General features: G+C 40.7%; 2 protein-coding genes across 8 annotated transcripts in view; both read right to left on the bottom strand.

Moving 5' to 3' along the window:
• Nucleotides 1-486: 486 nt before the first annotated feature.
• Nucleotides 487-5,938, bottom strand: pofut3 (protein O-fucosyltransferase 3). Its single transcript, XM_076284468.1, has 4 exons — nucleotides 5,515-5,938; nucleotides 4,796-5,039; nucleotides 2,265-3,103; nucleotides 487-1,311 (listed from the first exon to the last, which is right to left on the bottom strand). Exons 1-4 carry the CDS (start codon nucleotides 5,593-5,595, stop codon nucleotides 1,087-1,089), a joined length of 1,389 nt encoding a protein of 462 aa, XP_076140583.1. The 5' UTR covers nucleotides 5,596-5,938; the 3' UTR covers nucleotides 487-1,086.
• Nucleotides 5,939-12,579: 6,641 nt separating this feature from the next.
• The window catches only part of psd3l (pleckstrin and Sec7 domain containing 3, like), a 92,822-nt gene continuing 77,675 nt past the window's right edge, over nucleotides 12,580-27,726 (bottom strand). For all 7 annotated transcript variants that reach the window (XM_076284460.1, XM_076284461.1, XM_076284462.1 and 4 more), the window contains 5 exons: nucleotides 25,142-25,212; nucleotides 21,850-22,007; nucleotides 21,034-21,178; nucleotides 20,634-20,777; nucleotides 12,580-16,728 (listed from right to left, as the gene is read on the bottom strand). In XM_076284460.1, coding sequence (XP_076140575.1) covers nucleotides 16,528-16,728; nucleotides 20,634-20,777; nucleotides 21,034-21,178; nucleotides 21,850-22,007; nucleotides 25,142-25,212 — 719 coding nt within the window. In that variant the 3' untranslated portion in view covers nucleotides 12,580-16,527. The remainder of the gene's footprint in view (nucleotides 16,729-20,633; nucleotides 20,778-21,033; nucleotides 21,179-21,849; nucleotides 22,008-25,141; nucleotides 25,213-27,726) is intronic.

Genomic DNA, 27,726 nt, shown 5'->3' with positions numbered 1-27,726 from the left:
TTTTATCCCCCCGCAAACGGAGTTTGATCGTTTTTTTGGGAAAACTCTGTTTGTTCGTTTGCGTCTAAAGAGATACAAACGGAGATTTATGTGACGAGGCGGAGATTTTTAGTCAGTTCAAAAGAGAAAGAGGAATTGCATTTATCCCATCCATGAATTATTGAACACACAGTGAGGTGAAGCACACACTAACCCGGAGACGTGAGCTGTCTTGCTACAGCGGCACTTGGGGAGCAGTGAGGGGTTAGGTGCCTTGCTCAAGGGCACTTCAGCCGTTCCCACTGATCGGTGATCGAACCGGCAACCCTTCGGTTCCAAGCCCGAAGCCCTAACCAATATGCCACGACAGCCCCCTAATATTTTTTTTTTTTTTTTGAGATTTCCCATTTTAAAAAAATTGCTTCCCTTCAAGGTTGGATTTTTCGTAATTTTTTTCATTGTGAGATTACAATAAATCACTTTTTTATACCGGTTTTTAGTCAACTTCTGCAGAGGTGTCAATAATTCTGGAGCATACTGTATCTGTAAGACCATAAGCAACATGTACATTTCAGGATGTGTATGAAGTTTGTATACCAAGAGTGCTCTATTACAGAATAATCTGGTGTTTGCCCACATTTATTTTCTGCTTCATTGTACTGGAAGCTATACACTTTGGTGTAGTGTCTGGACACATCATTGAAGAGAAATTAAATACAGACTGTTTTACTGTTTTAGTAAAAACATTGACAAAATGTTTTTATTTTCAAATAGAAGTTTCCTATACTATATTGAAGTTACATAAGAATTATTTTGATGTGAAAAAGCAACAATACAAAACAGATTTACGTGTATTTCAAAGCATTTAAGAGATCAGTTCTGTTAAAACACAGCTGTCTGATAAAGCCAATGTGCATAGTATGTGAGGTACATTAGTGTTTAGTGAGAATAGTGCAAAATGTGTTGGTAATACTGCTTTTCATTGTCAAATATTATTAAAAAAATGATGTCTTGCAATCAACTAATGCAATTAACTAAATGTGCACAATCCTTAGGGTAAACATTAGAAGTCATTAGCTTTACTGTCAAACTCCATTCTACATACAGTTAAAAGCTAAACACCTCTTTCCAAAATTCTGCAACAGTAAAATTTTTGTTCTTTACAACTAACCGTCTCATTGCTTTGGCCTCTTTAACTGACTGGTCATAACTTGGCCTCCATATATTTCTCAACGACGACTCTTTTGGTGGACCTACATCAAAGTCAAAAAGCCTTGGTCGAGGGCATCTCAAGTGGTTTGCTTCCGCTTGCCAGGTTTTTGATTGTAGGCCCTACAATCAAGTACAGCAAAAAGAAATGCAGGAGTAAGTACTACAATCACAGCCATTTACAAAATTACCAAAAGTCCAATTTATTTCACTACATTCTTCAGTCTGCTGTTCATGCTTCCAATACAAAGGGTGATGTTATGAATAGGGCCACAATGAACTGAATGTGGCATTTATTGTTTTTTGAAGAATATTGTTTTGGGGCTTTTGTCTTTATGTAGATACAGTTGACAGGAAGTAAATGCGAGAGAGAGAGAGAGAGAGAGAGAGATAGAGTGGGATTTGGATATGACAATGGGTCAGAATCGAGCCACGATCTCTATGGCCACATGGACTGGAATATGTGCCACATCTCCCCTGAACATCAAACATTTTTTTTCTTAATGAAGGGCTCTAATATACGGAGCCCCTAAGGGGACATGAGCAAAAAAAAATCTAAAGTTTAGTTTCATGTGCTCACGTGAAACTTTCATGTGCTCACGTGAAACTTTCATGTGCGCATGTAACCTGCGTTGTGTTGAACCTGCGCAATTCAGCCCTGCACACGCCCGGACTCGAACACGCGAACAGCATGACCTCAGATCGGGAGGCAAGTGCGCTAACAATTGAGCCAATAGCCCAGGCTACTGGTTCGCATGCCAGCAGCACTCTTGAGGCGTCGGGGAGTGAGGTTTACCAACGTTCCACAAGCACAGCTAAGCAAGCTGGCATCCGTTACACGCACATGAAAGTTTCATGTGAAAAGGTTTTGCGTGCGCACACGAAACTTTCATGTGCTCACGTGAAACTTTCATGTGCGCACATGAAAGTTTCACGTGAGCACATGAAAGTTTCAGGTGAGCACATTAAAGTTTCACGTGAGCACATGAAACTAAACTTTAGATTTTTTTTTGCTCATGTCCCCTTAGGGGCTCCGTACTAATACAACACACACACACACACAAACATATACACACCTGTTTGTGTCTGTTGATGTTCTCCCACACCCTGTCACACACCATACACTCAAACGCATCTATATAGTTATTCTGGGTGAGGTCCTGCACCCCCCATGGGCGATACTTCATCTCTGAGACCAGCACCTCATTGGTCACCTCCCGCTTGCGCTTCCACTCCAGATATGTCAAATACTCCTCGTCATTGTCATCCAAGCTCTTTAAATATTCAGCGAGTCTTTCTGGTGGTGTGTCTAGATTAACTACCACAGCGCTCCTATTGCTGGGTAGCCATTGTCGAACGTTGGGGGCTCCGAAGTAGACAGGGACCACGCCTAGCTTCAGCGGCCTCCAGAGCTTCTCTGTGATGTAGTCGTCGCAGATGGCGTTCTCGAAGGCCAGGATGAACTTGTAGCGGGCCAAGATGTCGTAGAATCCCTGCTCGTCCATGGCAGTGGACTCTTGTAGGTGGGCGGGCAGGTCGCGGTTGTGCAAGCACTGGCCGTACGAGTCCACCGGGATGTAGCGCATGAGCTTGGCCACGTACACGTCTCTGTCCGACGGGGGGTCGCAGTCGGACTGCACGTACACAACCGGTGCCAGGACCCTGGCTCTCAGATGGTTTTTCTGGGCCAGGGGCACCAGGTGTATGTGGGAGGTGAGGCTGTCCAGGCTCTGCAGGTGCTGAGTGACCAGGGGGAGGTGGGAGTGTTGGCTGAAGGTGGCTGTGTGGTTGAAGAGGGTGATAACAGGCTCATGGAACAGCTTGTAGTTGTTCTTGGGCGACTCCTCGTGGAACAGAGCCCAGTGGTGGTGCTCCTGCCTAGGAAGAGGCAGGTTCTCGATATTCAAGTCAGTGCCTGGTTGAAATAAAAAAAGAAAAAACGAATGAATGGCATTTTTGAATGAAAACAATACATGGTTACTTGTCGAGAACACCTTTTTACTGCACAGTTTACACCACACTGTGCAAGAGAAACGATGGAAGCTAACCTTTAAGGTTTAATGGTTTTTCAGAGCTGCATGTCTTTACGTCAGTTGAAAAGTTTCTGCCGTGGCAGGTCAATGATTGAACCTTAACAGGCTTTGATGGCGGTTGCTATGTGGGTTCAGTCTTGCCACAGCAGTGAAGGTTGGCTATTTTTGAATAAAAGTCTCTGATAGATAGGAGTTTCTCACAGCTACCGCTTAACGGAGACATCTCGATGAAACCTCCCATCTCTTTATGTCGGCAATTAGAGAGCACTGTACAGGGTAGGTGTCAAACCAGCTGTGTCCAATCATGATCCATTAGCATGGTTGAGAAAAGTGAAAAAAGTACATGTCTGTAAAGGCAGTCTTACTTGACTAAGTAATGAAGCAAAGACAAGACAAAGACCAGTGTGTCCATTTCGCCTCTCCACTGCATTATTTCATCATCCATATCAATAGGCTTAACCAGTTCATATAACTTCAAACTGATCGTTAGTCTAAATGCAAAGTGACCCGTGTTGAGTTTTGTGATCAGAGTGACTACCTGAAAACATTGAAAATAATGTACCATGCCATGACACATTCAGGTTAAAAATATAATACTTTTTACCAAAGTACCCAAGCATTTATACTGTTTGCTGGCAAAAGTACTGCAATATACATTTCTGAATGTCAATAACATTGTACAAACAGGCATAGGCCTATGCAAGTTTAGCCTGGCTCTACCTATTGCCCCCAACTCAGTTTTTGATGTGGCTTCGGGTCTAGTTAAACCAGACTAAGAAGTCAGCTCAACAATTATTGTTTACTACTGAAGAACTGAAGAACATGCACTATGCTGATACATTGCCATTCTTGAGAACAGACAACTGTTGGGGCTAATATGACATTTTGATAAACAATAAACTTCTCAAAAGGAATATTTGACCATAATGTTGATTGAAGAATTTACACAGCAACAATTTCCTTAAAGTACACACGTGTTGATAGGTTGTGTGTCTGGCTTTATTTCCCCCTTATGTTGCTATGGGATATGGGGTTTCTATGGAAACATAAGAGATGAAGAGTGCCATGGATGTCACATTGGCATTTGCAACACATTATCCAAATACTTCAAAGTAGCCCTGATTCAATAGGGAAACAAAAGTATAACTTATGGTACTGCTTATTTATTCATATTTAATTAGGATTTAGGTAGCCTATATTTAGCATGAGAATAAAAAAGTCTACTGGAAAAGCACAAGCATTGGCAGCTCAGAGGCACAGCACTCTCTGAGCCTCTTAGAGGGATAATTGTGCTTGAACTCCCACTAGAGTTGAAGAGCCAGGGCTGTTTTCCAAAATATTCATTAATTTATGATAAAAAAGAGAAAACATTCCTGATCTCAAATAACATGTATTTTCTTTTACTTTATGAAACACTAAACTGTTTAACAGGTTTAACTTCTGAAATCAACATATTGTTTGATAACTGTAATATTGAGTGATTTCTTATCATTAAAAAGTTCATTAAAAGGCATTGACATGGCATTCATATGCATTGTAATCGTAGCAGTCAGAATAAAATTTGTTTGTCTCACCATAGAATAGGAACGCGTGAGTGGAGGGGAGTGCATGGTAGGATCTATTGACAGTGAAGAAGCATCTGTTTCTCCCACACTCCCCAAGTCGTCCCTGCTCCCCAATGAGAGGTGACCACCACACAATCACTGGGTAATGGCCCTCTGAGCTTCTGGCTATCTTCTCATCTGTCAACAAATCACTAGTGCCTTGCGCTTCCCATCTGTGTACTGGGTCATCAAATTGACCCAACTCCTCCGCCACCTATGGGCAAAATAAGAAAAGGTAAGTCTGTGTAAAGGAAGAAAGAAATCTCTGCCAACATTTGCTCACAGTGAAATAAACTAGATGTTGTTTCATAGCCTACAGTAAAAAAAAGATGTTCAAGACAACACAGTCTAACAATCAATTAGGGTTTCCAAGGGGTTGCAATGTTGGTGTAGAGAAGATTGTGAGAGTAAAGAGTGCATGCAGGAAAGTTGCTGACTACAGAAATAAATTAAAGTATGCTGGTGAGTAAGGTTGAAAAGGAAGGGCAGGGAAAGAAATACCAGGCAGGAGAAGAGTCCAAGCGCAAGTCAGAATTCGAGCAGACCAAGGAAGAGACCTAAAAGTATGCTACGTTAAGTGTACCAAAAAGACAAGAAATAAGTACACAGCTGCGGCACATAAAGTAATCTCAGTGAGATATTTGAACATTCAAAAACACCAAAAAGTTATCCCTGAGCTGGAACATTACCTGGAAAGTGATGACAAGGAAAATAAATGCTGAAATACATAGACAGAATACAGAAAGTTTCCGTAGAGATAGTCTCGCCATTTCCCAGCATTTGTCTCCAGCACTTAATTAATCTCATATTTAAGTAAACTGCCACACAACCGCTAACTGTAGGCTATCATCAATATGTTTTTACGAATGTGTCAAAACATTGGGGAAAGCAGTGTCTGATTCATATTTTCTCTGCACCATTTGTTTTGACGCCCCATGCAGCCATTTTCTATTCTTCCGTTGTTGTTTCCCGAGTTACAGAGAAAGAGGACAGAAACAGAAGACCTAAGCTATATACTACAAGATCGCCTACTGCACAGTAGGCCTACAAAAACACTTCGGGATTTTAATCTGTCGATGTTTTTAGAAAGCCTTTTGGTTCATCAGACACAGTAAGCGCAACGGCCATTGGATAAAATTGAGGGTGGGATCTTTCGCAGTTACGGTCATCTCTGAATTCTCATTCATCGAATTCCTTGTCCGTCAAAAGCAACTATCCGGTCAGGACAGTATGACCGCCGCGCAGCGAAGCGGCGGTCATATAGGTTTAGTCAGATTTTTTTTTTTCTTTTTTTCCGCATGCCCAAATTTCCGTCAATGATTCCCGGGACACTGAAAGACCGGGGTACACGAAACTTGGTGGGCATGTAACCCCACATGGATAGCATGGAACTTTCGTTTTTCGTTTTTATCTGTAGCCCCCCCGCTGGACTGGACCCCCCGAAAGGAGGGTAGGGCAGACACAGTTCTCTGTGAATATCTTGAGAACTGTAGGGACTAGGATGACCATTTTTTTCCGTATGTTTGCCTCCAGGGGTCATGTTAACCAATTTCATGTGCACACATGTGCACAAACAGATACACACACACACACACATACATTCACAGTAATCATACGTATGACACATACTCACACAGTAGACATATGTACGCTAGCATGCACAGGCACATACACAGGCACAGACACAAGCACGCACACACACACACACACACACACACACACACACACACATAACATAAACATGTACATGCACACATGCACACAATTCAAGAATTTCTCAGAATTATGAACAGGCAAGATGGAGGTGGGGTTGTATAAAATTAATTTTACATGTGAAATCTATGAACTAATCATGTTTTGGTACTTGTTGTCTAGCAGATATCAGTGAGAATTGAGTGTGGATAATGCAATTTAGTGAGACAGTTAGAATCATATAGGCCTTTCAGCGTGATTTATTTTTGTGGAAAAAATGTGCTGAACTGGGCGGCGGTCATATTTTGTACCGCTCTGCGGTACATCTAGTTTTTTCAATATCCAGCCAGGAAAGGAATTGGTTACCCATTGATTGGGAGCCATTCAGAAGAATCCTCCTGGGTACAGTGTTGAGTAATTTTAGGGAAACTTGAATTGAATAAAATGCAGACAATGACTTGAAAATGTGGTAGACTAAACTCTAATGGACAGAATTACATACAAGCAAATAGCTGTGGCAAATATAGGCCATATATGTAAACAAAGATGTTCAGGTTTTCCAAATATCAGTAAATATGGGGTTTAAAAAGGAATATTAAGCTATGTGGGTGTTTTGGGGTAGACAGGTTTACAAGAAGCGTTTTAATATTGATTACAATTATTCAGATCCACATACAGCAATCCGAATTCAAAATATTAGGTATCTGAGTTATTTTAGAGTAACTGTAAACTGTAAGTGGTCAACAATGATAAGTCGCAAATATTGAATAGTTGAAGGAGGCTACAGTGAGACAGTGAGATTTGTGAAGTCGCACACAGAGGTCAATCCATTCCAGAGTGACAAAAAAAATGGTTCTGTTGGAAAGAAGACATTGCCATTTTTGCCAAGGAGTAAATAGCCTATAAAACTTTAGTCTGACTCATTATTATTTCACTCTTTATTCATTTTGACAAAAGCAGACACTTATCCAAAGCAGTAGCGAAGCAAATCAAATCAAATCAAAGAAGGTGCACATTTTTCCTGTGTGTGTGTGTGTGTGCTTTCTGTTGGAAGTTATATGCTCTAAAACTGAAGACCACAAAATGTGTTCCTTTGCTCTCCTCAAATACCCTCTCTGTCCAGTTACTGCTTTGGCAAAAGCAAATGACCACTAATGACACAAATCCTGATTGGGTGGGCAGATCACTATCCTCATTGTTAGGATAATAGAGCTGCATCATGATGCACTTGTTTGTATCTCTGTTGCTATTTCTCACTGGCACACTATTTGTTAAAATGTGGAGATTTCGCCAAATACAGTGTTCTGAATTAGAATGTTGACCCCCCCCACCTCTACATTTTAAAGCCTGATGATTAAGTATCAATATCTAAAGCTGAATTTGTGCTCAACATATCAAAGAAAAAGGCATGAATCAGTCTGCTTATTGATGAGATATATAGACAGCAACACATAGTGTTAATAACTCGATGGCTTCACAATTAAACCACCACACACATATTTTCTACAAGGTTTAGCTTGAACTTTCCTTGACCTAAGACAGAAAAAAAGATTTAATGAGCAGGAATTGATTTCCATTACTCAATAGATCAGTGTGTGGAATCAGTCCATCAGCATATCTATGTTTTAATCGAGCCAGCAAGGAAAGGTATTCCTATTAAAGGGATTAACATCCTTGTGTCTTATGCCTATTACACAGACATGCAATGTTTTGCATATATCTAATTCCCTCGCGCACACACACAGAAGCTTTGATTGCAATGACATAAAAGCAGAAAAGCAGCACGAGGGTTTATATAATATTTGCCCATAAGTTATGTTGACATATTTGCATTTCTCTTATTTTGTGTGGCATTCTGTGGTCCTCATTACTCTTACAATTGGCATTTTGTTTTGTGACGAGTGTAATTGCTATGGAGCTGCATCTGTCTTGGCAGACCGCAGTTGAGGAAGACAGAGGACAAGCTGCCTTAACCCTGAAGCCATCGCTGAAGTCATTGCCAGAAGTGCTTCACAGTGGGCACATCCTGCCAATTGCTAAAAGCATAGCAAGAGTTATGGAAGGCTGACAGGGCTGTGAGAATAAAGCTCATTTAATAGCAGCTCTTCTAGGGGCATATAAAAGGATTGGCTCTTTCTCAATGCAACAGCTTCCATAACGGCACAGAGAGGTGGAAAAGGGGGGAGACTCAAGTGTTTATATTAAGATTTTAAGACTTTTAGGATCCTTCTCTGCATGGAGCCTCTTTAGCTAAACACTTCGGGACTGAAGGCACTGTTTTTATACAAATTTGACAAGGAAAACACTCTAGGGTGTTTTGAGATATGAGGCTTAATGTATGGACATTATCTAATAGTCTATATCTATCATATAGTCTTTGGTACTATGCGAGCATGAAAATGCATGTGTGGGTTTCTCTGTAGAGAGTACACTTTACTAGGAAGGAAAGTGAGTCATATCTGCGAAACTCCATGGAAACAACCACATGTCCTGATAATACAGCCTCTTTTAAAGTGTTCTCAAGAAGCCATTTACTTTTCAAGCACCCATCAAAGAATTCACCGCAATAACTATGTTGGTCAAAACGACAGGTGATCACAGTAATTGATAGAGCTCACAAGTTAAAGGAATAGAAGCTTAACCTTCAAAGAGCCTCAAATAGTGTTTGAATGTGTGTGTCAAACACCCTTTCCAGGGCATGTACTATTGTTCCTAATTGTTATTTGTGACACCGTGCATGGGCATTGGCTTAAAGAAGTATTCCAGTGACATGTAGGTTTTGGTATTCAAGGTGGAACGAAAGAGTATCCATTTAGACTTAGAGGGGAGAATAAGAAATAGGAAAGAAAAAGAAAACACATCTGGAAAGAAAAAAAGTCATTAGTTCAATTAAAAAGTCAATAGTTCAATTAATTTCCCTCCTTTTTCATCCTCTGTTTGTGTGTAGACTTTAAGGTGTTCTGATGGCATCTCTCTGGCAGTAATTGTCACATCGGCTGCTTTTGAATGGATCCAATCTGATAATACATGTTCTAATCAAGACCAGCAGGCCCTAAGATAGCAATCACTTAGTTATTCATCTTGCTGCATTCCTCATTTCCTTAAGCTTAAACAAGAAGTTTAGCAATAAAGCAAATAACAATAACGTTTAACTCCAGACATGCAAAAGTGATATTTTCATATTTATTTAATTTTTATTTTCTAAGAAAAAGGGCACCAGCTGTTTTGTTAATTGTTTTGATGCCCATCAGGCATTCTAATAAATAAAATTCAACAAAATCAATATTGTTGGCTGCACATGAAATTAAAACTAATGTATTATGATAAAGGTCCATTTTATGCACAGTTTGGGTGAAATATTTAAAAAGACTTATATCATTGTGATTTGAATTCATCATTTTTGGAGATGAATGGTAAACAAGCCTGCAGAGTGGTACTTGTTTAAACTTGCAGTTCACTGTTCTGGGAAAACACTTTTTCCAACAAAAGCAAACTGAGGCGAGTCTTTCTGCATCATTCACCCACCCTTTGTATCTAGGCAACTAAACATACAATTTGGCATGTGACTACCTGAAATGGAAGAGAATCCTTTCATTGCAGCCCACATCTGAGAAAAGACTAAATGTGCTGTCAAATTGTGGACATATTATTTCAAGGTCAAAGTGATTTGTTCCCTCCCCCCAATATCTCCTGTACAATAGCTTATAATCTTTACACACAGTAGCTTCTTTGCTTGATAAAAGTAGCCTAGAACCATATTTTGGATACACAGACTAAATGTGAAAAGTGTAGAAAGTGGATCAGATTTGCACTGCACTGCATTACGATGTATGGTGGCAATAATGTTCACATTCTGAGCAAGCCATAAATACATCCTGTTCTGGCAGTTGGTGATGACCGTAATCATAAAAAAGAGAAGAGACAACTGCACTCATATACAAATCAGGGTTCCAAATAATTTCTGTGGCGTGCAAGACAAAATGTGCTGTCTCCTGTTTTAACAAACATGACCTCAGTTGTCTTCTTTTTGTCATCATGTGCATGTAAAAAACAGCTCTTTACTGCCATATGCATCACACTTTGTGTCTTCTACCTAGTCTATGTACACTGTAACTCACTGGTAGATTGCTGAAATTATTATGTCATGTCAACACAAATAAGTATACACAGGGTAAAATAAAACCACAGAAATACAGTTATTGCTTGTTTTTAGAGATTTAGAGTTTCTGAGAGCTCCAAGCATGGCCCATGTGTTGTTGAGCCCCCCGTGTAGCCGAGGGCATGCACAAGAGCACCTATATGCAGGGGAAGTGAAGTAGCCGTCGACGTCACTGACTTCCTGTCCTTTGGCTCCTCGCTCGTCCTCCACACTCATCATACTCTTGATCACGCTCAAGTGCATCTCAGCTTTTTTGTTTCCAAGCAACTGTCTCCAATCATTCGAGTTTACTGACTCCTCTGTGTGAAGCCATGCCCATCGGATTGCCTTAACAATAACAAATGCCACTGTTCATACCAGTTCTGCCTGTTGCTTACATTAATTCTTCTCTCCCCACAAAGTGCCCCCCCCCCCTCACTGCTCTCTGTTAACCATGATACAGCAGCACTAACCCCCTTCAATTAGAGGTTAGGGGCATGCTATTTGCATTTACTTGTGTGTGCAAGAGGTTATTTTCCTTAAACACATTACCTGGCACCCCTTCCCTTTCAGGATAAATGAATGCATGGCTGTGTCCTAATTTCACAAGTAGATGTGTTAGGCTCCATGAACTCCATTCAGTGTTAGGTGTTATCCACTGAGATCACAATGAGGAACAGATGGCTTATGCACCTGTTATCCGTGTCAATTTTCTCCCACAGATGTATCTCACATCACTTGTTCCCTACTTCAACCAAATATTTACACTTTGTTGATGGAAAATAACGGCTGGTACCCTGAAGAAAACTGTTGTGAGAAGAACACTGTGGTTTGTTGTTTCTTGTTTTCTTCATTGTTGAAACTTGAAATTGAAATGGTTGCCTTGGTGATTGGAGAGGGATGTAGGTTGACTTGTGTATTCCCTATCCGTGTGGTTATTAAAAGAAGTAATTGCTCGAGTGACCAACTCTTGGAGAAGACGGACCTCTTCTGGTCCAGCATTGTTCTCTCCCTCCCTACCTCCTTCCCCTCGTTCTCTCCCTAACTTCCTGATTGATGAGATGTTTCTCTCCTTTATCCTCCTCTCCTGCACCTGTCGCACACTTTTATTTCCAATCCATCACAAATCCCAGCAGTAATTCTGCTTTAAAAGCCTCGCCCTCTCTTAGGCTCTGCCAGATGCTATTCCCAAACACGTTCCCCATTTTGTTTTTACTCCATGTCGTGAGTTTCTCTTCAGCTACCTCTGGGTGATGGCAACTTTGTCACTACATCACATATACTTGCACTTAGCTGTTCAGTGGCATCAGCAGCAAGGGAATTGTATGCTCTTTTTTGTACATCAAATCTGAAAAGCATTTAAAACACATGGGCATGTGCAGTTGTATTTGATTAATGTTTTTGTGTACTACAAATACAATTTAAATCCCTGTGGATAAGTTTATACCTGATGATGCACTGTTTTTTTTAAATTGTCCGTCACCGTTAGATATAGTGCACTATATCTGTTAGTGTGTGTATAAGGGCATATTGAATGCATATCTATTTATACAATTGCGGCATACACTGACTATTTCTATGATGGGTTGCTATGGGTTACAAGAATACTTTGCTTTAATAATTTTTGTAACAGCAGCGTAGACTAGCCATCTTGAGGTCCCTCTGCTGCTGCTGTGAGATTAAGGTAACATTATTCTGTCCCCAAGCAGTGCAGATTTAATCTCAATGATTTTCAGTGCCCTTGTTAGGACCTCAAAGTGAGTACTCTTTTGAAGACTATTAGATCCATAAGGATTTATCTTTAAACTACAAGGTCCTTGAAAAGGAAGTACCTCTAATAGGATATATAGCACCTCTTAATGTACTAATATGATACAGAAATATATAATTAACTTGTATGTGAAAGAAGAGATCAGAGACTTAGTGGGATGCTCAATTAAATACTGTGTTTTATTCACTGAAACCGTCTACAGTTGGTAACGCTGGCATCAAGTGCCTGACTCTGGCTGAGGGGCGTAAGACACGCTTACTGCCAGTGACATCACTTCAACAACCCACAAATCAACCAATTGTTTTTTTCTTATCCAACACAGGGCAACAGTTATGTCACAACATTTACAGAATTAAAGGATTGTACAAGATCACAGCTTTTGTAGAGATATAGTCTTTTTTGATGCTGTTTGTGTTGCAGGAACTAACAGCCCCTGCTGAAGGCTAAGGTGCAATGTCTACTGAGCGACCACCAACGGTGTAGGGGGGACTGTGTGAGTGTCTACCGGTGGTGTTGGTTCCTACTGTACAACTTCAGCTGTCGTTCCCCCAAAAAACCCCATCAGCCCCCTCCTTTCCTTCTTCAAAACAAACAAAAAAAAAAACATGGTGGATGCTAATCTGAGATGTCCAGCATATAGCTACACTTCATAGGCTCTATATTTGATATTGTTGAGTGATATATGTGAGTGTAGGGCGGCTTGGGATCAATACCAACAGTGGCGTCTGCAGAGGGAGAAAAGAGGGGGATCAATAAGGTTTACACTGAAAACTGTTTGACCAAAACTAAAAAACAAAACAAAAGCGTGGTATGGATATTACACTTGACAATAAAAGATAATTTACATAGATGTGTAAAATTAGTACACCTGCAAAGAAAATGTACCACTAAAATTAAATCATTCCAGTCCAAAAAAAAGATAAATAAGGCAATACAAATGAGAACATAAATAATAAAGCTATTCTGATGTTTTTTTTGTTTTTTAAATGGGATGGGGGGGGGGTTCTCTGCCATTAAATTGAACTCAGATGTCCATGCACTACATACAGGAGTACATAAGATTCTGGTTTTTGTGTCAGTACAAAACAAAATGTAAAATCAAAAAATCCTAAAATGTGCAAATGTATCACAAAGGCATGAGAAGCAGCTGATCTACAACTGTTCATGCTGGACAAATCGGGAGACTGAACTTCACACTGGGACTTTAGTTTCGGTATACACTTCCTCTTTAGAAGGATGGTGAGGGTCCTATATGGGGTAGACCACAAAAAGTACAATATATCCAAGCATCAACAAGCACAATTTGGTCAGATGTTTTTGAATGGTCAACAAATACAAACCAAAATGTTTAAAAGTACATACACAACAAAAGGATAAGAAGAAAAAAAAGCAAACTGGGCAGACTTCTAACAGGGACAGTTCCCACAGCTGGGGTATAGTTTTGTTGGGTCAGTTTCTTTTAGTACTCATAGGCAAAGCACCACACAAGCAAGCAAAACAAACAAACCAACAAAAAATAAGAACAAAAGCAAGTTACTCTAAGTGCTTCAATGCTGAAGCCATACACTAACCTTGTATACTATGGCAAGGGAAGGGGCAACAGAGTAAAGTGTTGCATCGGCAACACTGTGCAAGCATAGGATATGCATATCGGAGTCGCAAAAAAATTCCTGATAGTGACACTGAAGCCACCTGGATATAAATGTTCCGTTCAGAAGTTCTCAGTTCATTTGCCTGGCTATATTGTTTTAACACGGTGAGAAGAACAAATAACTATTGTGTAATTTCTAGAACACACGCTTTGTTGAAGTAAACGAGCACACGTTCTGACGACAAGCCAAATTACTACATTTTCAAGCGTATGTCAGAAACCTACAATTCCTTCTTTGTTATATATTGTACATCTCACACCTGACACACCTAAACCTTCAAATACAGACCATATTTGGTGAGGAAAATATGCCTGAAATACAGTTTGTGATGGGAAAGAATAAAATATCAGTGTTTCCATGTCAGCTCTGTCTGAAGACATTTTCAATGACACTTCAATTCTATATTGACATCACAAAGAAAGGCAAAAATTTGCAAAGATTTCAATGTTGTACAGCACTGTAAATAGTTCCCTTACTGGAAACGTAGTCATAACACAATCTAACTATGACAGCAAAACTACACAACCACTGACAAACTAACATGTTGAGCTGACAGAATCGTACACTCAGCTCAGTACCTTCAACAAAACAAGCTTGGGAGCAGCCTGAGAAAAGAAAAAGAAACCTGTGGAGTCACTCAAAAACGTGTCACTCTACCCCTTATAAAGCTCTAAAATAGTCAAAAGAACTAATTCATAAAGTGCACTATAAATACTAATTTTTTATCTTTACAACAATACAATTCTCAACTCAAGAATTAAAAATCCAAATATAAGAAGATTATAAAATACACAAAAAGTAGCATTGGCATTTACACTACTCAAAAAAGCAGAAGTATATTTCTTTAGCTCAACAGATAAAAAAATAAACGGCCTGCCTGCAGCAACTCTGGTGTTGATAACAACACAACAGTGCCATTGCAGTGTGCACAGCCACGTTCTGAGGACAGAACAACGTTTAAAACCATTATCTGTAAGTACCCCTAATCGTTCCTTAAAATAAGAGACTTTGAATAGCCTTAAAACCACTGTAACATACCTTTAAAATGGAACTAATAGTGTATCTATGTCTTCTAATGGGTCTATTCTGAAGGCTTTCATTTCTCTACTGTTCCGTTCATAGGAACATTAAAAAAATCACTTCTGATTATTTACAACCTGCTGCATTATGGTAATGTAAAAATAAACGTCTATAGAGAGGGAGAGAGAGAGAGAGAGAAAGAGAGAAAGAGAGAGAGAGAGAGGACAAAACCATTTAGAAACGGCAACAGGGAGTGAGAAACATTTTGTTGCTGTTCTGTTGGGAAAAGTTGCCAGATGAGATAATTAAAATGTGATTTACAGATGTGAACTGTTTACATTTTTATGAAATTGAATTGAAACTGTTGCAGAATAGAATTAGAAAATCTGTTGGTGGTGGGCACTTATATAACGAACAGAATTAAAAAGTCTTGACGTAGGCCTATATGGTCCCTATAATGCCAATAAGAGGAAATAGCAATGGGAACTTCTTCCATGTGCCTTTCCGGTCCATCTAATGTGCTTGAGACATTTTGTGTCAACGAGCTTATTGAAAATAATCAGCCGTTTTCTCTCCACAGTTTTGACTCTAACCAGCAGCTGGGAGAAAATCTGGGTCAAGCCATATTGTACCAATGATCTAATTACCGTACATGTGTGTTTAAATGTTTATAACATTCACTTAATCTACATTTTAAAATAACCATTTACCTTACAGTAGGAGTAAGACTATATCTAATACCTACAAAGATATAAGGGTGGATCAAGTCCACTCAAAATACAAGAAAATATCTTCTCTTGAATAAAGGCAGATTTCGGGAGAGCGTTGGTAAGGACGGAACACAGCGAGAACAAATAAAGTGACAGTCGAATGCCTCACAACTAAATCTTACACTTACATTACAATAATGACAACAGCAACATGTACAACACTCAAATAAAAAAAGAGACTACATTTACTGTATGTTGGTTATGCCCCATATAAATCGCTACACAAGCACCAGTCAATCTAAGGACGATTATCAGTCATTTACATTGTACACAACTGTGGGATCATAAATAAATTACACAAAATATATTCACACGTTGTGTAGAATGGCTCGGTAACACTTTCCTTAAGGGGGTTCACGTTAAAAGCTAAACAACACCTTTGGAATCAACACACCAGGGCCCTAAGAGGCACCTGAGCAATTGCAAATACGTGCAAGTGTGTGTGTGTGTATAGCAACGACAAACTCAAAGGCCTTTCCACAACGCCGTGTCACACTATCGAAGCTAGTGACTCTATCAACTGCCTGTCAAGGTCCTTCCACTAGTCTTAGGGTGGTCGTGCATTGGCTCGTAAAAAGGTGTTAAATTAGGCCTTACATGTAGCCCTTCACAGAAAAGTGCTACCAATGGCTCTCGAACGGACAGCGTGGTGGAGCTTCCTATGTGACTTTGGGGGGCTCGGGCCGGTAGTCCTTCCTCTCGGAGGTGTTCCGTTTGACTTTGGCGCCAGCCGGCTGGGACTCCTGGTTGAGCGAGGGGCTGGACTGGGACTTCTTCAGGGCCGCTTCAGCCTCCTTACCGGCCAGGAGCTCCTTCACGCCGTCCTTCAGGAGCTGCACATACATGTCGTAACGTTTCTCCTGTTACAGCAGACAACAGAGAGGACAGGAGGGGGTCAATGCAACAGCTTCATCATATCATACGGATCTCCTTGTTATCACATACATCTTGCAACATATCTTTTGTTATGGGGAAGAACAGCTAGAAAAGGGAAACTATTAAAACAGCTGGCTCCATTTAATTGCATGGCTGCCCATTTAATTCCAAAAGCAACTTTAGTGTGTCCTTGTTCTTAACAGCTTCTGTTTTAATCTATAAAGGCTTCTTTTAACCTTGACCAAATCACCATCTCTTGGGCTGGCCCCTCTCTTGACGCCTTGCGTTTTAATTACTAGCTCTGAGAGAGGTAATTGCACGGAACAATAGATTTGCCTGGAAACTAATGCCTTCAAACTCACTGAAAAGTATCGCACAAATTTTAAACTATGGCGATTTTAACTAAACTATTAACCCATTTAGGCCGGGAAAGCATTGGCGCATTTCTACCATTAAAGCCGGGAGCGCTGTTGCGTAATTCTACCATTGAGGCCGGGAAAGCGTATACGTCGATTTCCGCGTATAAGGGTTTTTTTGCACCAATTATCGGCCTCTGGGCCAATGAAATGCATCAGAATAGACACGAGGGAGTGTCGTCATGTTCCTCGTGACATTGTTTTGAAATTTCTTCGAGCAAAGCATGGAGGACTTTGATAGCGAGGAGATTTCGGAAGGTATGATTTTGAGGAGATTCTCGGCTTCGATGACATTATTGCTGATGATTTTGAACGCGCTCTCCCCTCCCTAATGTTGCCTGCTTTTGACATAGCCCTGGTAGGCTACAAAACTTGTACCCTACTGATTCTGTTTGTCTAATTGATGGATTTAACCCCGATTCGGATTAGGCTACACCTGCTTTTAAAAGGCGGAACATCACTGCAAAACGTGCGCTGTATTATGTAGCCACTCTGCGTCTTTTTATGTGCACATTCACATTAAATCCATTTCACTAACGTTATCAAGAGAATACCGTAAAGTTTTATTTTGAGCACTTTCTAGGTCTCACTCATTGGATCAAAATAACAGAAATAGCGAACTCCAAGTTATGGTAGGGTAAGCTATAAGCACATAGCCCGTTAAACATGACCAAGTCAATGGGACAACACACAATGCCACGGTAACCTACCTAGGCTATGGAATTGAGAATGAAAGCTAATTAGTTTTCACGTTTTTTCTCGAAGTGACAGGCACTCAATTAGACCTACATATCACCACTGTAATGTCATTAAAGACAAGTGCAATAGTTTAAAAATCAATATGTATTCAAATTACTGAATATTTTTAGCTATAAGTAATTATGCAGATCATAAAATACTAACAAAATATATAAAGTTTATGAATTCAAAATATTAAATAGAAACATGACAAGCCATCATTTTGTGTGTATGGAGGGTTGAGCAGAGACTAGGATCACCACTACTGTGAATAATCACACAGTATTCATTATTACTGATAAGTGTCAAGGTGGTGGTGGCCCCAATTTGCCTATGTTTTTGTAATATAATAAACACAGTTACACTTTTTGAAACTATTTCAGCTTGTGTAGGCCTATCAGTAATTTCTGAACATACCAATAATACATATAACCAGGCAGTAGATGTCAACCAGAATGACAAGCTGTAGAAAATGCACTGGTTTCTGATAAAATAGTGCTGTTCCTGCACTGACACATTACATGTTTTATTTTTGTGAAGGTGTAACTGAATAAATGGAAATGCATGGATTACAGTTTCTTCCAGTAGCAGCAACTGGAATCCATGCATTTCCACGGAATTATTTTTGGAATCTGATTCCTTATCATACCTGTTCATTCTTACTCGTCGCTCGACTTATCGTGACTAAATTCAAGATGGCTGCAAACGCTAAACTTCGAGAAGATACTGTCTGTATAAATCGTCTTGTAAGTAAACTACCAGTGCTTTTTCAAAGTTCTCAATGTCTCGTTTTAAATGTCAGGGCCCTTGGAAGTCTACCAATGAAGTGTGGAGATACATTGAGCCTCGTAAATGGTGTAAAACAGTGATTTATTTGCATGGCTATGCCGATGCCGAGGCACCACCATTGACCGCCTTGTTGGTAGCATCGGCGAACTAGCGCCAGATTTCGGAGTGCAGGGGACAAGCCGAGATGGGCTATGAGACATACGTTCACACTCGGTATCATGTTTCAAAACACTTTAGGTCAAAATCACACCGGAATTCTCCTTTAAGGGACTAAAGTTCCGGTCCTTGATTATGATTAGCTGAATCACGTTCAATGCCGTTGTAACACCCAACACAACCCTTCACATTGACCACACTTCATTCGATATTACTGCACTACCACAAATTGATACAAAAGTAAAAGTTGTTGCGTCTCAGCGTGGCTTGGCAACCATTCTGATAGAATAAATATTTTTTTTGGCGGCATGCATAAATAAATCGTAAAATATCTCGTTGCTGTCCCTTTATTTTAGGAAATCTTGCCAGGTATATGTAGTAACCAACCGTTTTAGAAAAGCAATAATTCCTGAGAGGCTGTAGGTTCCAGTGATTTTAGAACAGCTGAGGGGCATTGTTAGGCATGAGGTGAAATAATGCCATCAAACTTGGCATTCAATATCTTGTATTCAAATGAAGGTAAACGCCACTACTTTTACTACATTTACACAACACTAACTTTTTCTTCACAATTCTTAAAAATTGTGATACATTTTCTTAATTCTCAATAAATTACTTTAGTGGTCATGATTTTAGAAGGCTGTTGTTCCTATAAAAGGAAATGCACTAAACTTTCCACCAAGGTCACAACATAAAACAAAGACAAAAGCTCTATTGATTTGGCGAGAGAGGCTGTAGAATAAAAATCCATCCGTTGACATTAGTACCTGATAAAAGCCAACATCCGCCCATTTGGTCCTGCTAGACAAATGGCTCCACTAAAATATGTGCAACTAGTGTGAAAATTATAGATGGGCTTTGATTAAAGAGAAGCTGTAAATGCCTTTGATATTCCTCTACAGGTGGAAAGAGCTGCATGCCTCCGAATATTTGATGGCAAATGAGCTCCGAGGCTTTGTTCCCAGTGGTTCTGGGTGGCGGGGATCTAAGAGAGACGACTGCTGCGTTCACAGCAACATGACAGCTGCAGGCATCGATTGGGAGTGGAGAGCCCTCGAGAGAGCCGTGTGATGTGAAATTAAGAAAAAGGGGGGTGGGGGTGGTTGGGGCTCTGATACTAAGCAATATCATTACACCACGGATATTAGCACACAATGAGCGTGCAATGCTTCAATTATACAATTGGTGTTCTGGGAGGCATATCAGATCATCATGCCTTACCCCCCTCACTCCCTCTATCTTAAGTAAATAGTTTGCAGTGCAACACGAACAGTGCCTAATTATGAAACCATGCTGGGTTTTGCTTAAAGAAGTAAGTTAAAAAGCACCATGTAAACACTTTCATTTGGATGATGTGATTGCCTTTCACACCAGGGCTGGGAGTGATTTTCCTAACCATTTTACAAAGCACTTCACGCAAATTTAATGTGTTTTCTCCCTAGGCTTTGATTGGTGGAGTCAGTTTGGTATTTTAATAAATCAAGAGTAAAGTCCTGATACAAAACCACTGAAGCAAACCAATTATGACCTCTGCCACCAACCAAAGACAGTACAAAGGCCAAGCTTCACAAAAACGACTTGGACTGGCAGATAACAGCTAGTCTTATCTTTAGGCCCAGTGTCTTAACCTCTCCAATGTTATATCCCTCGTCAAAGAGAAATGCACATTTCTCAGTTCATGACACGATTTGATAATAGAGACAGAGTGACTCAGCAAGTGCACCAGAGCGGTGAAATGCATCCATAAATATTTTCTCTGGTTGGTCAAGCTGACCGAGATAAATACTCACCTCAAACTCCAGGTAGTGCTCTTTCAATCGGTACTCGTCTATTTCCTTGGCTTTGACCTTCTTGTCTGGTGGGTAGGATCTGTGCTCAGCCAACTCTGTGGAGATGTGCTTCAGCTTGGCCTCATGGGATTTTAACTGCTCCTCCTAAAAACATAGTAAAGTAGAATACATTGGCTGCTCCTCAAACCACCTCTAGCATACATTCTCCATACAGTCATACCCCACAAGAGATACAGAGGTCATTTCAACAGCAAAATGTATGTTTTGAGAACACAGTGCTAATCACAATAGAAACAACATCTAAGCAATTTCCATCAAAAAACACCAGGTTGGTAGCGACCATAATCCAACTTAGTGCTTATAGCTTGGAGCTCAAAGTGTTCAAGTCGAGCAAGGTCACCTGTGACATCCTTGTGGTGGTTGCTGGCAGCAACGGGCGGCTGAACTTTTTCTGAGAGCCAATAGCGGCTGGGAACGAGGGTGCGGAGAACATGGCCGCCACGGAGTTGACGGTTTTGATCCAGGACTCCATCTCCTCGGGGCTCCTAGAGAAAGGTGCACAAGTGTCATTTCAACCTGACTTCAAAGCCTTTGCCGAACAACAGCTTATAAAAACATACAGTATTGCAAAACAAAATGGAGGTGCGGTCTTCTTGTGATTCTGAGTTCATAAATAATTCATCCTATCGGTTCCAGAGCTTCAGTGCTCACAGCAGAGTCAAACAAACACATATTAATATTACCAACTGGTGGTTACCAACTGCTGGTTTTGCCCTTTTGTCTGTGCACGTGCTTAAAAATGCACACACAATACAAACACAAAACAAAGTCCCTAAAGAAGTCCTTGACATCTGTGCCTTTATGCTGTCTACAGTATGAACTAATGGACTTGTGACTCTGGAGAGAAATCCAGTCTCTCTAGACGACTGATAAGCACCTCCATAAGGCCTTCCTGGAATTCCTGATAAAAAATGCAATGGTTTTGAGGCCAGACTAATGGGCAAGATAAATGTGTTTTCACTGTGCTTGAATCCAAGCATGAAATTAGATTTTGGTTCCAGGGGAGCCTCTCTTATTCACCCCCCCCCCCCCCTCGTTTCCACAGTTCAGGCCTAAAGGGATGGTAGTGTTGGGTATGTGTGTGTGCGCATGTGGGTGCTCTTGTCTTTGCAGCAAATTATGCGTTTTGCCAGACTGCCACTGCGACTTTACTCACTGCGCCTGAAAAAGGAAGACCCTCCAGTCGGCGGTCTTAAGCTTCAGCACGTTGGGTTTCTTCTCATAGTCCTCGGCCTTGATGGCCAGGGCATGGTGCACGCTGATAGCATTCTTCAGGTCATCCTCAGACAAAGCCTTCTCAGGCTTATACTCATCCTGAGAGAGAGAGGAAGGAGAAAGGGATAGAGAGAGAGAGAGAGAGGGAAAAGAAGAGAGAGGGAGAAGAGGAAAGGGAGAGGGACAGAGAGAGAAAGAGAGAAACAGATTAGTATGGAAGCCAGACCTACATTATCTGGACCACAGATCAATACAGAAGGTTATATTCCATCAAATTAACAGTTATCAACTGCCAAGTCATTTTGATTCCATATTTTTGGATCCTGTTATGTTACCCTGAGACCTGTTTCATTTTGTTGTTTCTTTAGTTTACAAAACTGGAAAATAGCCACAATAGCCACACCTTGGCAGAAGTTGATAGACAATTGTTTCTCCATCCTATTCCGCTAATAAAGGCCATCAGTACCAGAAAAGACAGCGTCCAACTCCAAAGCCATCCATCACCCCAAAAACCCACACCCCAGGCTCCCCCTGCTGTTGACACAATGTCTCATCATGTCATATTTGTACTTGGCAACTTGAATTCATTCTCAATCTCAAGAAACCACTGCCTGGCAACAACCAACGCTGACCCTCCTCATTATCTGTGCACCAGGCAATTGAATCCCCCCAACAATTAAATTCAATTTAGCTTTAGACCTCATCCAACTCTTAATTAAAACAAACGAATTAAACAAATTAGCTCTCGGCTGCTCGAGAGTGCCAAGAGCATCATGAATCATGGCAGGGGGGGGGTCAGTCGGGGTTAATACGGGTGCCACTCCGCCTCTGCGCTCCGTGGACCTGACAGATGTGTGGGGAATGGTAAACAGTATTGACTGGGGCAGTTGATGATGAGAGTAAATCTGCCATTCGCAATGTCATGGCTATAATTCATCGTTTACTATCCTTGGGGGCTCAAGGGCCTTTGGCACCAACTCCAGAGCTGCCTCTTTGGGCCCTCTAAGGCAGGTGATGCCCTCCAGGAGCTAGACACTCTCTTGCCAGCTTTGGAAAAGTGATAATGATCATCTACCCCAACCCCTCCACCTCCTCCCACTGCTGCTGGTCACATAAACAGCTTATATTTAATCAATAAGTCACATCATGATAACAAACGCTAATTTGACGAGTCACATACAGCATGAAAACTAGGCTAAGGCTAAGGGTTCTTCAGAGAACTTTTCACTCACTTTCCAGATTTCTGTCTGACAAGTCTGAAAAAAACCCCAAAAGTCGCATAAGTGGCCAAAAGAAACACATAGAAAATAAGAATGTCAGGCAGCGCTCATGACTGGCAGACAGCCCAAGAAGAGCCTCTAAAAGCATGCTGTGACTGAGAACTTAAGAGGACCTGTCCACCTCCAGATATGTCATGAGGTCTGCATGAAAATAGAATTCAAAATGACTCCCCAGTTTTCCGGGCTCTCTAACGGCTGGTGACACACTGAGTTTAATTAGGCATGATTGCTTCTTCAGAGTTAATGGACCAGTAATGTTGGTCATTAGTCGACACTGCCATGGAAACCTGTAACAGGCAACTCGACATCAGCGCAAACATGGAATTCAAAGTACCACAGAAATATGGCTTCACAGTTCCTGCTACGTAGATCCTCATTCACATGGAGGACAAAATAATTGAAGCAGTTGAAGCGTTTCACGTTTCCTGTTTACTTGTTTGGGTGGCGCTTTCACGTACAGTTAAAATGACTGTACAGTGATTACAGTAAGAGGAAGGGGACACATTGTCTGATCATAGCAACATTTGTGTGTGGGGGGTTTGTACAGTAAAGCGTGGATCCAAGTTTGTGCTGGATGCCTGCTTACGCACAGAGCACAGACGATACATTTTATCCATTCATTTTCTTGCCAACACCATTTGTTCAGTAATGAACCTGATAAGAATCTTTGTTGATTAGAAGTTGCTGCCTCATGACCCATTCATGTCCAGAGACAAAACCCTGCGCTTTGTGTATGCAGCAAATGATAAACAACTTGAATGCAACAACAACACTTCTGAGTCACCCTCTTGAACACTGATTTGAGTCAAATGCTGAAAAAGACATCATGTAATCAAGCATCACATTGCAATCAACTCATTGAGAAGAACAAATAAACACACAAACACAGAAACAAACAAACTTGGACACTCTTGTCAATGCAAAAGCTTATCTCAGAGTCACAGTTTGTATACAGTATGTTTATGGTTATTGTTATTATTAGTTAAATCCTATTTTCTCTTGATAATATTGGTATTTTTTTTTACTATTTGATTTTACTATACACTATTAATTTTAATGTTCATGTATTAGAATGTTTTTGATGTCATTCCAAGTGGTCTTGGCTAAATACCATTGACATAAACAAATGGCCTTTAGCATCTATCTTTAAATGGACACAAGTAACATGTACCCTTTTTGCCTCCAGTGCACCTTTACCTTTGACTATGTCCTTCAGGATTTACCAGAAACACTATACTGTATAAGCACAGACACCTGTGTATACACACATCTTCTGACAGGCAGTATTGAGCAGGTTGGCTAAACGGGAGAAGGTCAGCCTGGTCATTACAATCTAATACTGTCTCATTGAGCCGAGAGACTTGGGAGGGCAAGACATGTTCTGTTACATCTCATCATTCCCACGACCTTATCTTTCATTCCAGAGATGAGAACCTGGGCATGGCACCAAACTGTAAAAGCTACAAAGACATTGCCCATCGAGACCGTAAACGTCACCAGGACAGTCGTAGGAAAGCTTTATCTTATGCACGGTTATTTTTGTGTACATTGGCATCGCGATGCTGGACACGTACCACCACAATCAATGGACAATCCATTTATCAAAACATTTCCCAAGCAGCGGCATTGATGCACTAAAGTATAAATCCTGTCCATACAGCTCATGTGGTTGCATCTTTAAATGATTGAATACACTGTAGTAATCACAGGAGGCTCACGAGATCTTGAACATGTGTCATTTAAAATGGCTCTGATATTGATAGTCTAAAGGACGATGGTGAAAGCAGCTAAAAATCAATAGCTTTCGTATGTAGCGACTTGAATTATTATTCTACCAGAGTTCCACCACCACAGCCAGTATTAGAGTATTAAGTGTGTATACATTTAAGAACACAAGGTAAAAAGTACAGTTGAAAATGTACAATTAAATTTACATGCTTGAAGTCCTCTTACCTTTTGCAGATAAAGGATCATTCCTTTGAGAACGGCATAAAAGGTTTTCCAACCACGCTTCCCCCTAGGTGCTGGAAAAGCAGAAAAAGAACACTTTAACCACGGTCCCCATTAATATGGAGCTCACAGTTTGTTCCAAATCACACTCAAGCAGTACTCTATGACTGGAGGCAAGGCAAACGCAACCCCATGGTTTCTGCTCAAAAGAGTACAGTGTGTTTGTCTTTGATACTGAATCACATACATCTTTTTTCCACTTTCAGTGCTGGACACTCAGCAAAAGTTTATGTCAGATAGGGAGTCTAGGCTTGACAAGTCTTCTCCCACCACAGATGATGAGTTCAACCTGTTATTTATCAACCTGTTATTTATTTACTGCCCTGCCAACGGAGAGGTGACTGATCACATCACTAATCCTACAGTCATCAACTGTTATGCTCGGGGACACAAACACACGCACACATGTAACATAATCTACACTAAACTATCCAAATTGCGTTGTGAGAATCCGGGCCACAGCGTCACACACCTCTACGCTCTCATTTGTTCTGGCGATGGCACCAGTGGGACACCAGGCGCATACTGTTAGAGCGTCATATGATTACGGAGATCAGACACTCGCCCCGCGTGCCAGCTCGGATATAGACCCCGCCATAGACACTGTGAATAGTTTCGCCACAAAGGTTACGGAAAGTATTAGCAGAATGGCCCCAGAGACTCAAGCCCAGGAGGCGTCTGCCAAAGAGGACATTGTGGCTCTTGACTGTGTGTGAGGCCTCACAAAGACAGTTACACAACAGACATTCGCTAGCTAATCATCCTCACTAAACTTACTATTAAAATAAAATGACCACTTACAAATAAAACATACCGATTCCTTTATATTACCAACATAGTAGGCCTAATAATGGTCATTGTATTGTACATTGTAATGTGTGTGTAATTAGGCCTAAGTCTTGTTCTTTTTTTGCCTCGCAAGCAAGAAAAAAAACAAACAGCTTTGAAACTTTCATTGCTTGTGACCTTTCATTTAATGCCAGTGATTTCATTTTTTCGGCTGCATCCATCAGAAAGCTGCCAAGGCATCTTGCAGGGAATTAATTCTTTTATGTATCAAAATGCCATGGCTGCACAACCCTGTGCGACGGCATAATCTGTTGGTTCGCTCTTACAGGGGCGCAGGCGTGGCGCTAACAACTCAGCAGGTTTTAACTGAAGGGGACTCCGAAAAAGTCATTAGCGCGCGAAGATAAATGGAAGTGAATTATGAGGCAGGGCAAAGCCAAGGCCCATTCATTCAAGTCAGCCATTAGCTAGCGTTGCAAAAACCTCCCGAGCACTCACACTGTCCGACTTTGTGTGGTGAATATTTCAGGGCCTAATCCTCTCGAATGAGAGTACATAAGTGGCAGACTGAGGCCCAAAGGGCCTTCAGCTCACACACACTGCAAATTGGGTTCAACATGGACTCATCCTGTGGACAACAAAAACACCAGAGGGAAAGGGCTGACCTGTATTGATTACTCTAAAATGCCCTATTTTTTCAAGACATTCAAAGTATTTTGCTGGCTGCAAGGACTGACATTTTCAAAGGCAGTTTGATAAGTTCCCTTTACATGTATCTTGTTTTGGGGAATGGCAAAAGCATTTGTGACGTGAAAGAGAAATGTAGTACTTCATATTTCAGATGACTTTCTCTTCGCTCCACGACATCTACAGTACGTAGTTCTAACATGGAAAATGGCAACATTAATGTAGAGTGTAGATTTGCACTATAACATGTCATTTTTAATGTCATTTAAATAAAACTATTTTGATTATAGACTAACATTTGCCTCTGTATTTTGTCATCTTAGCCATTTCATACTAGAAATAAATGAATGACATTTGCTCATGTCTGGTGTCCCCATCAAAACAAACTCATCAATCTCTCTCTCTTCCTGAAAGGCTTTGTGTTTCATCACCGTGTTTTTAGTGCAGGTAGACATTTTCCATTTCCATTTTTCCTCATTTGGGTAGATACTTCAGTTTAAAGGGCACAATTTCAGAACCATTTAGAAAAAAAAATATTTATTAAAGACACATTAACCCAGGTACCAGCTATCTACAGCCATTCTGGCAAGGGAAATGAAACAAACTTAAAAGTTCTGCCAGATCGAGTGACTCGCCTAGGATAAGTGTTTCAAAGAGACACGAAATGTCATCCTTCATTTGCTAGTAATGCAGTAAAATGGACGCCTCACTGGTCTCTCTGAGCCTCTGACATTTCCTCAGTCAGCGTGTCTGAGCAACTGCTCTTTGATGTTTCTCAGACGCTCTCCTTGACCAATGTACTGTACTATGTGGCTGCAGGTGCAAGACTGCATTTCTGGTGCAGTACACCTTAATGTAGATTTTGAGTTTTGATGGGGTGAACGCTATGGGTCCCTCAACATGGGAAAAAAGAACAAAGGTCTCAGTAAAACAGCTGAGTGTTTCAAGTCAGACTGATGAACCCCATACAGCTGTTGAGAATATTTGAGAGGGAGATAAACAGATAGATACTATAAATCAGGGGTGTCAAACTCATATTAGCTACTGGGCCA

Source organism: Alosa pseudoharengus, unplaced genomic scaffold (assembly GCF_046254945.1).
Source record: "Alosa pseudoharengus isolate Yale_2024_CS ecotype anadromous, Long Island Sound unplaced genomic scaffold, YU_APseudo_1.1 YU_APseudo_1.1_scf_14, whole genome shotgun sequence".
NCBI classification, from domain to species: Eukaryota; Metazoa; Chordata; class Actinopteri; order Clupeiformes; family Clupeidae; genus Alosa; species Alosa pseudoharengus.
This window is presented reverse-complemented; position numbering and strand designations above follow the sequence as displayed.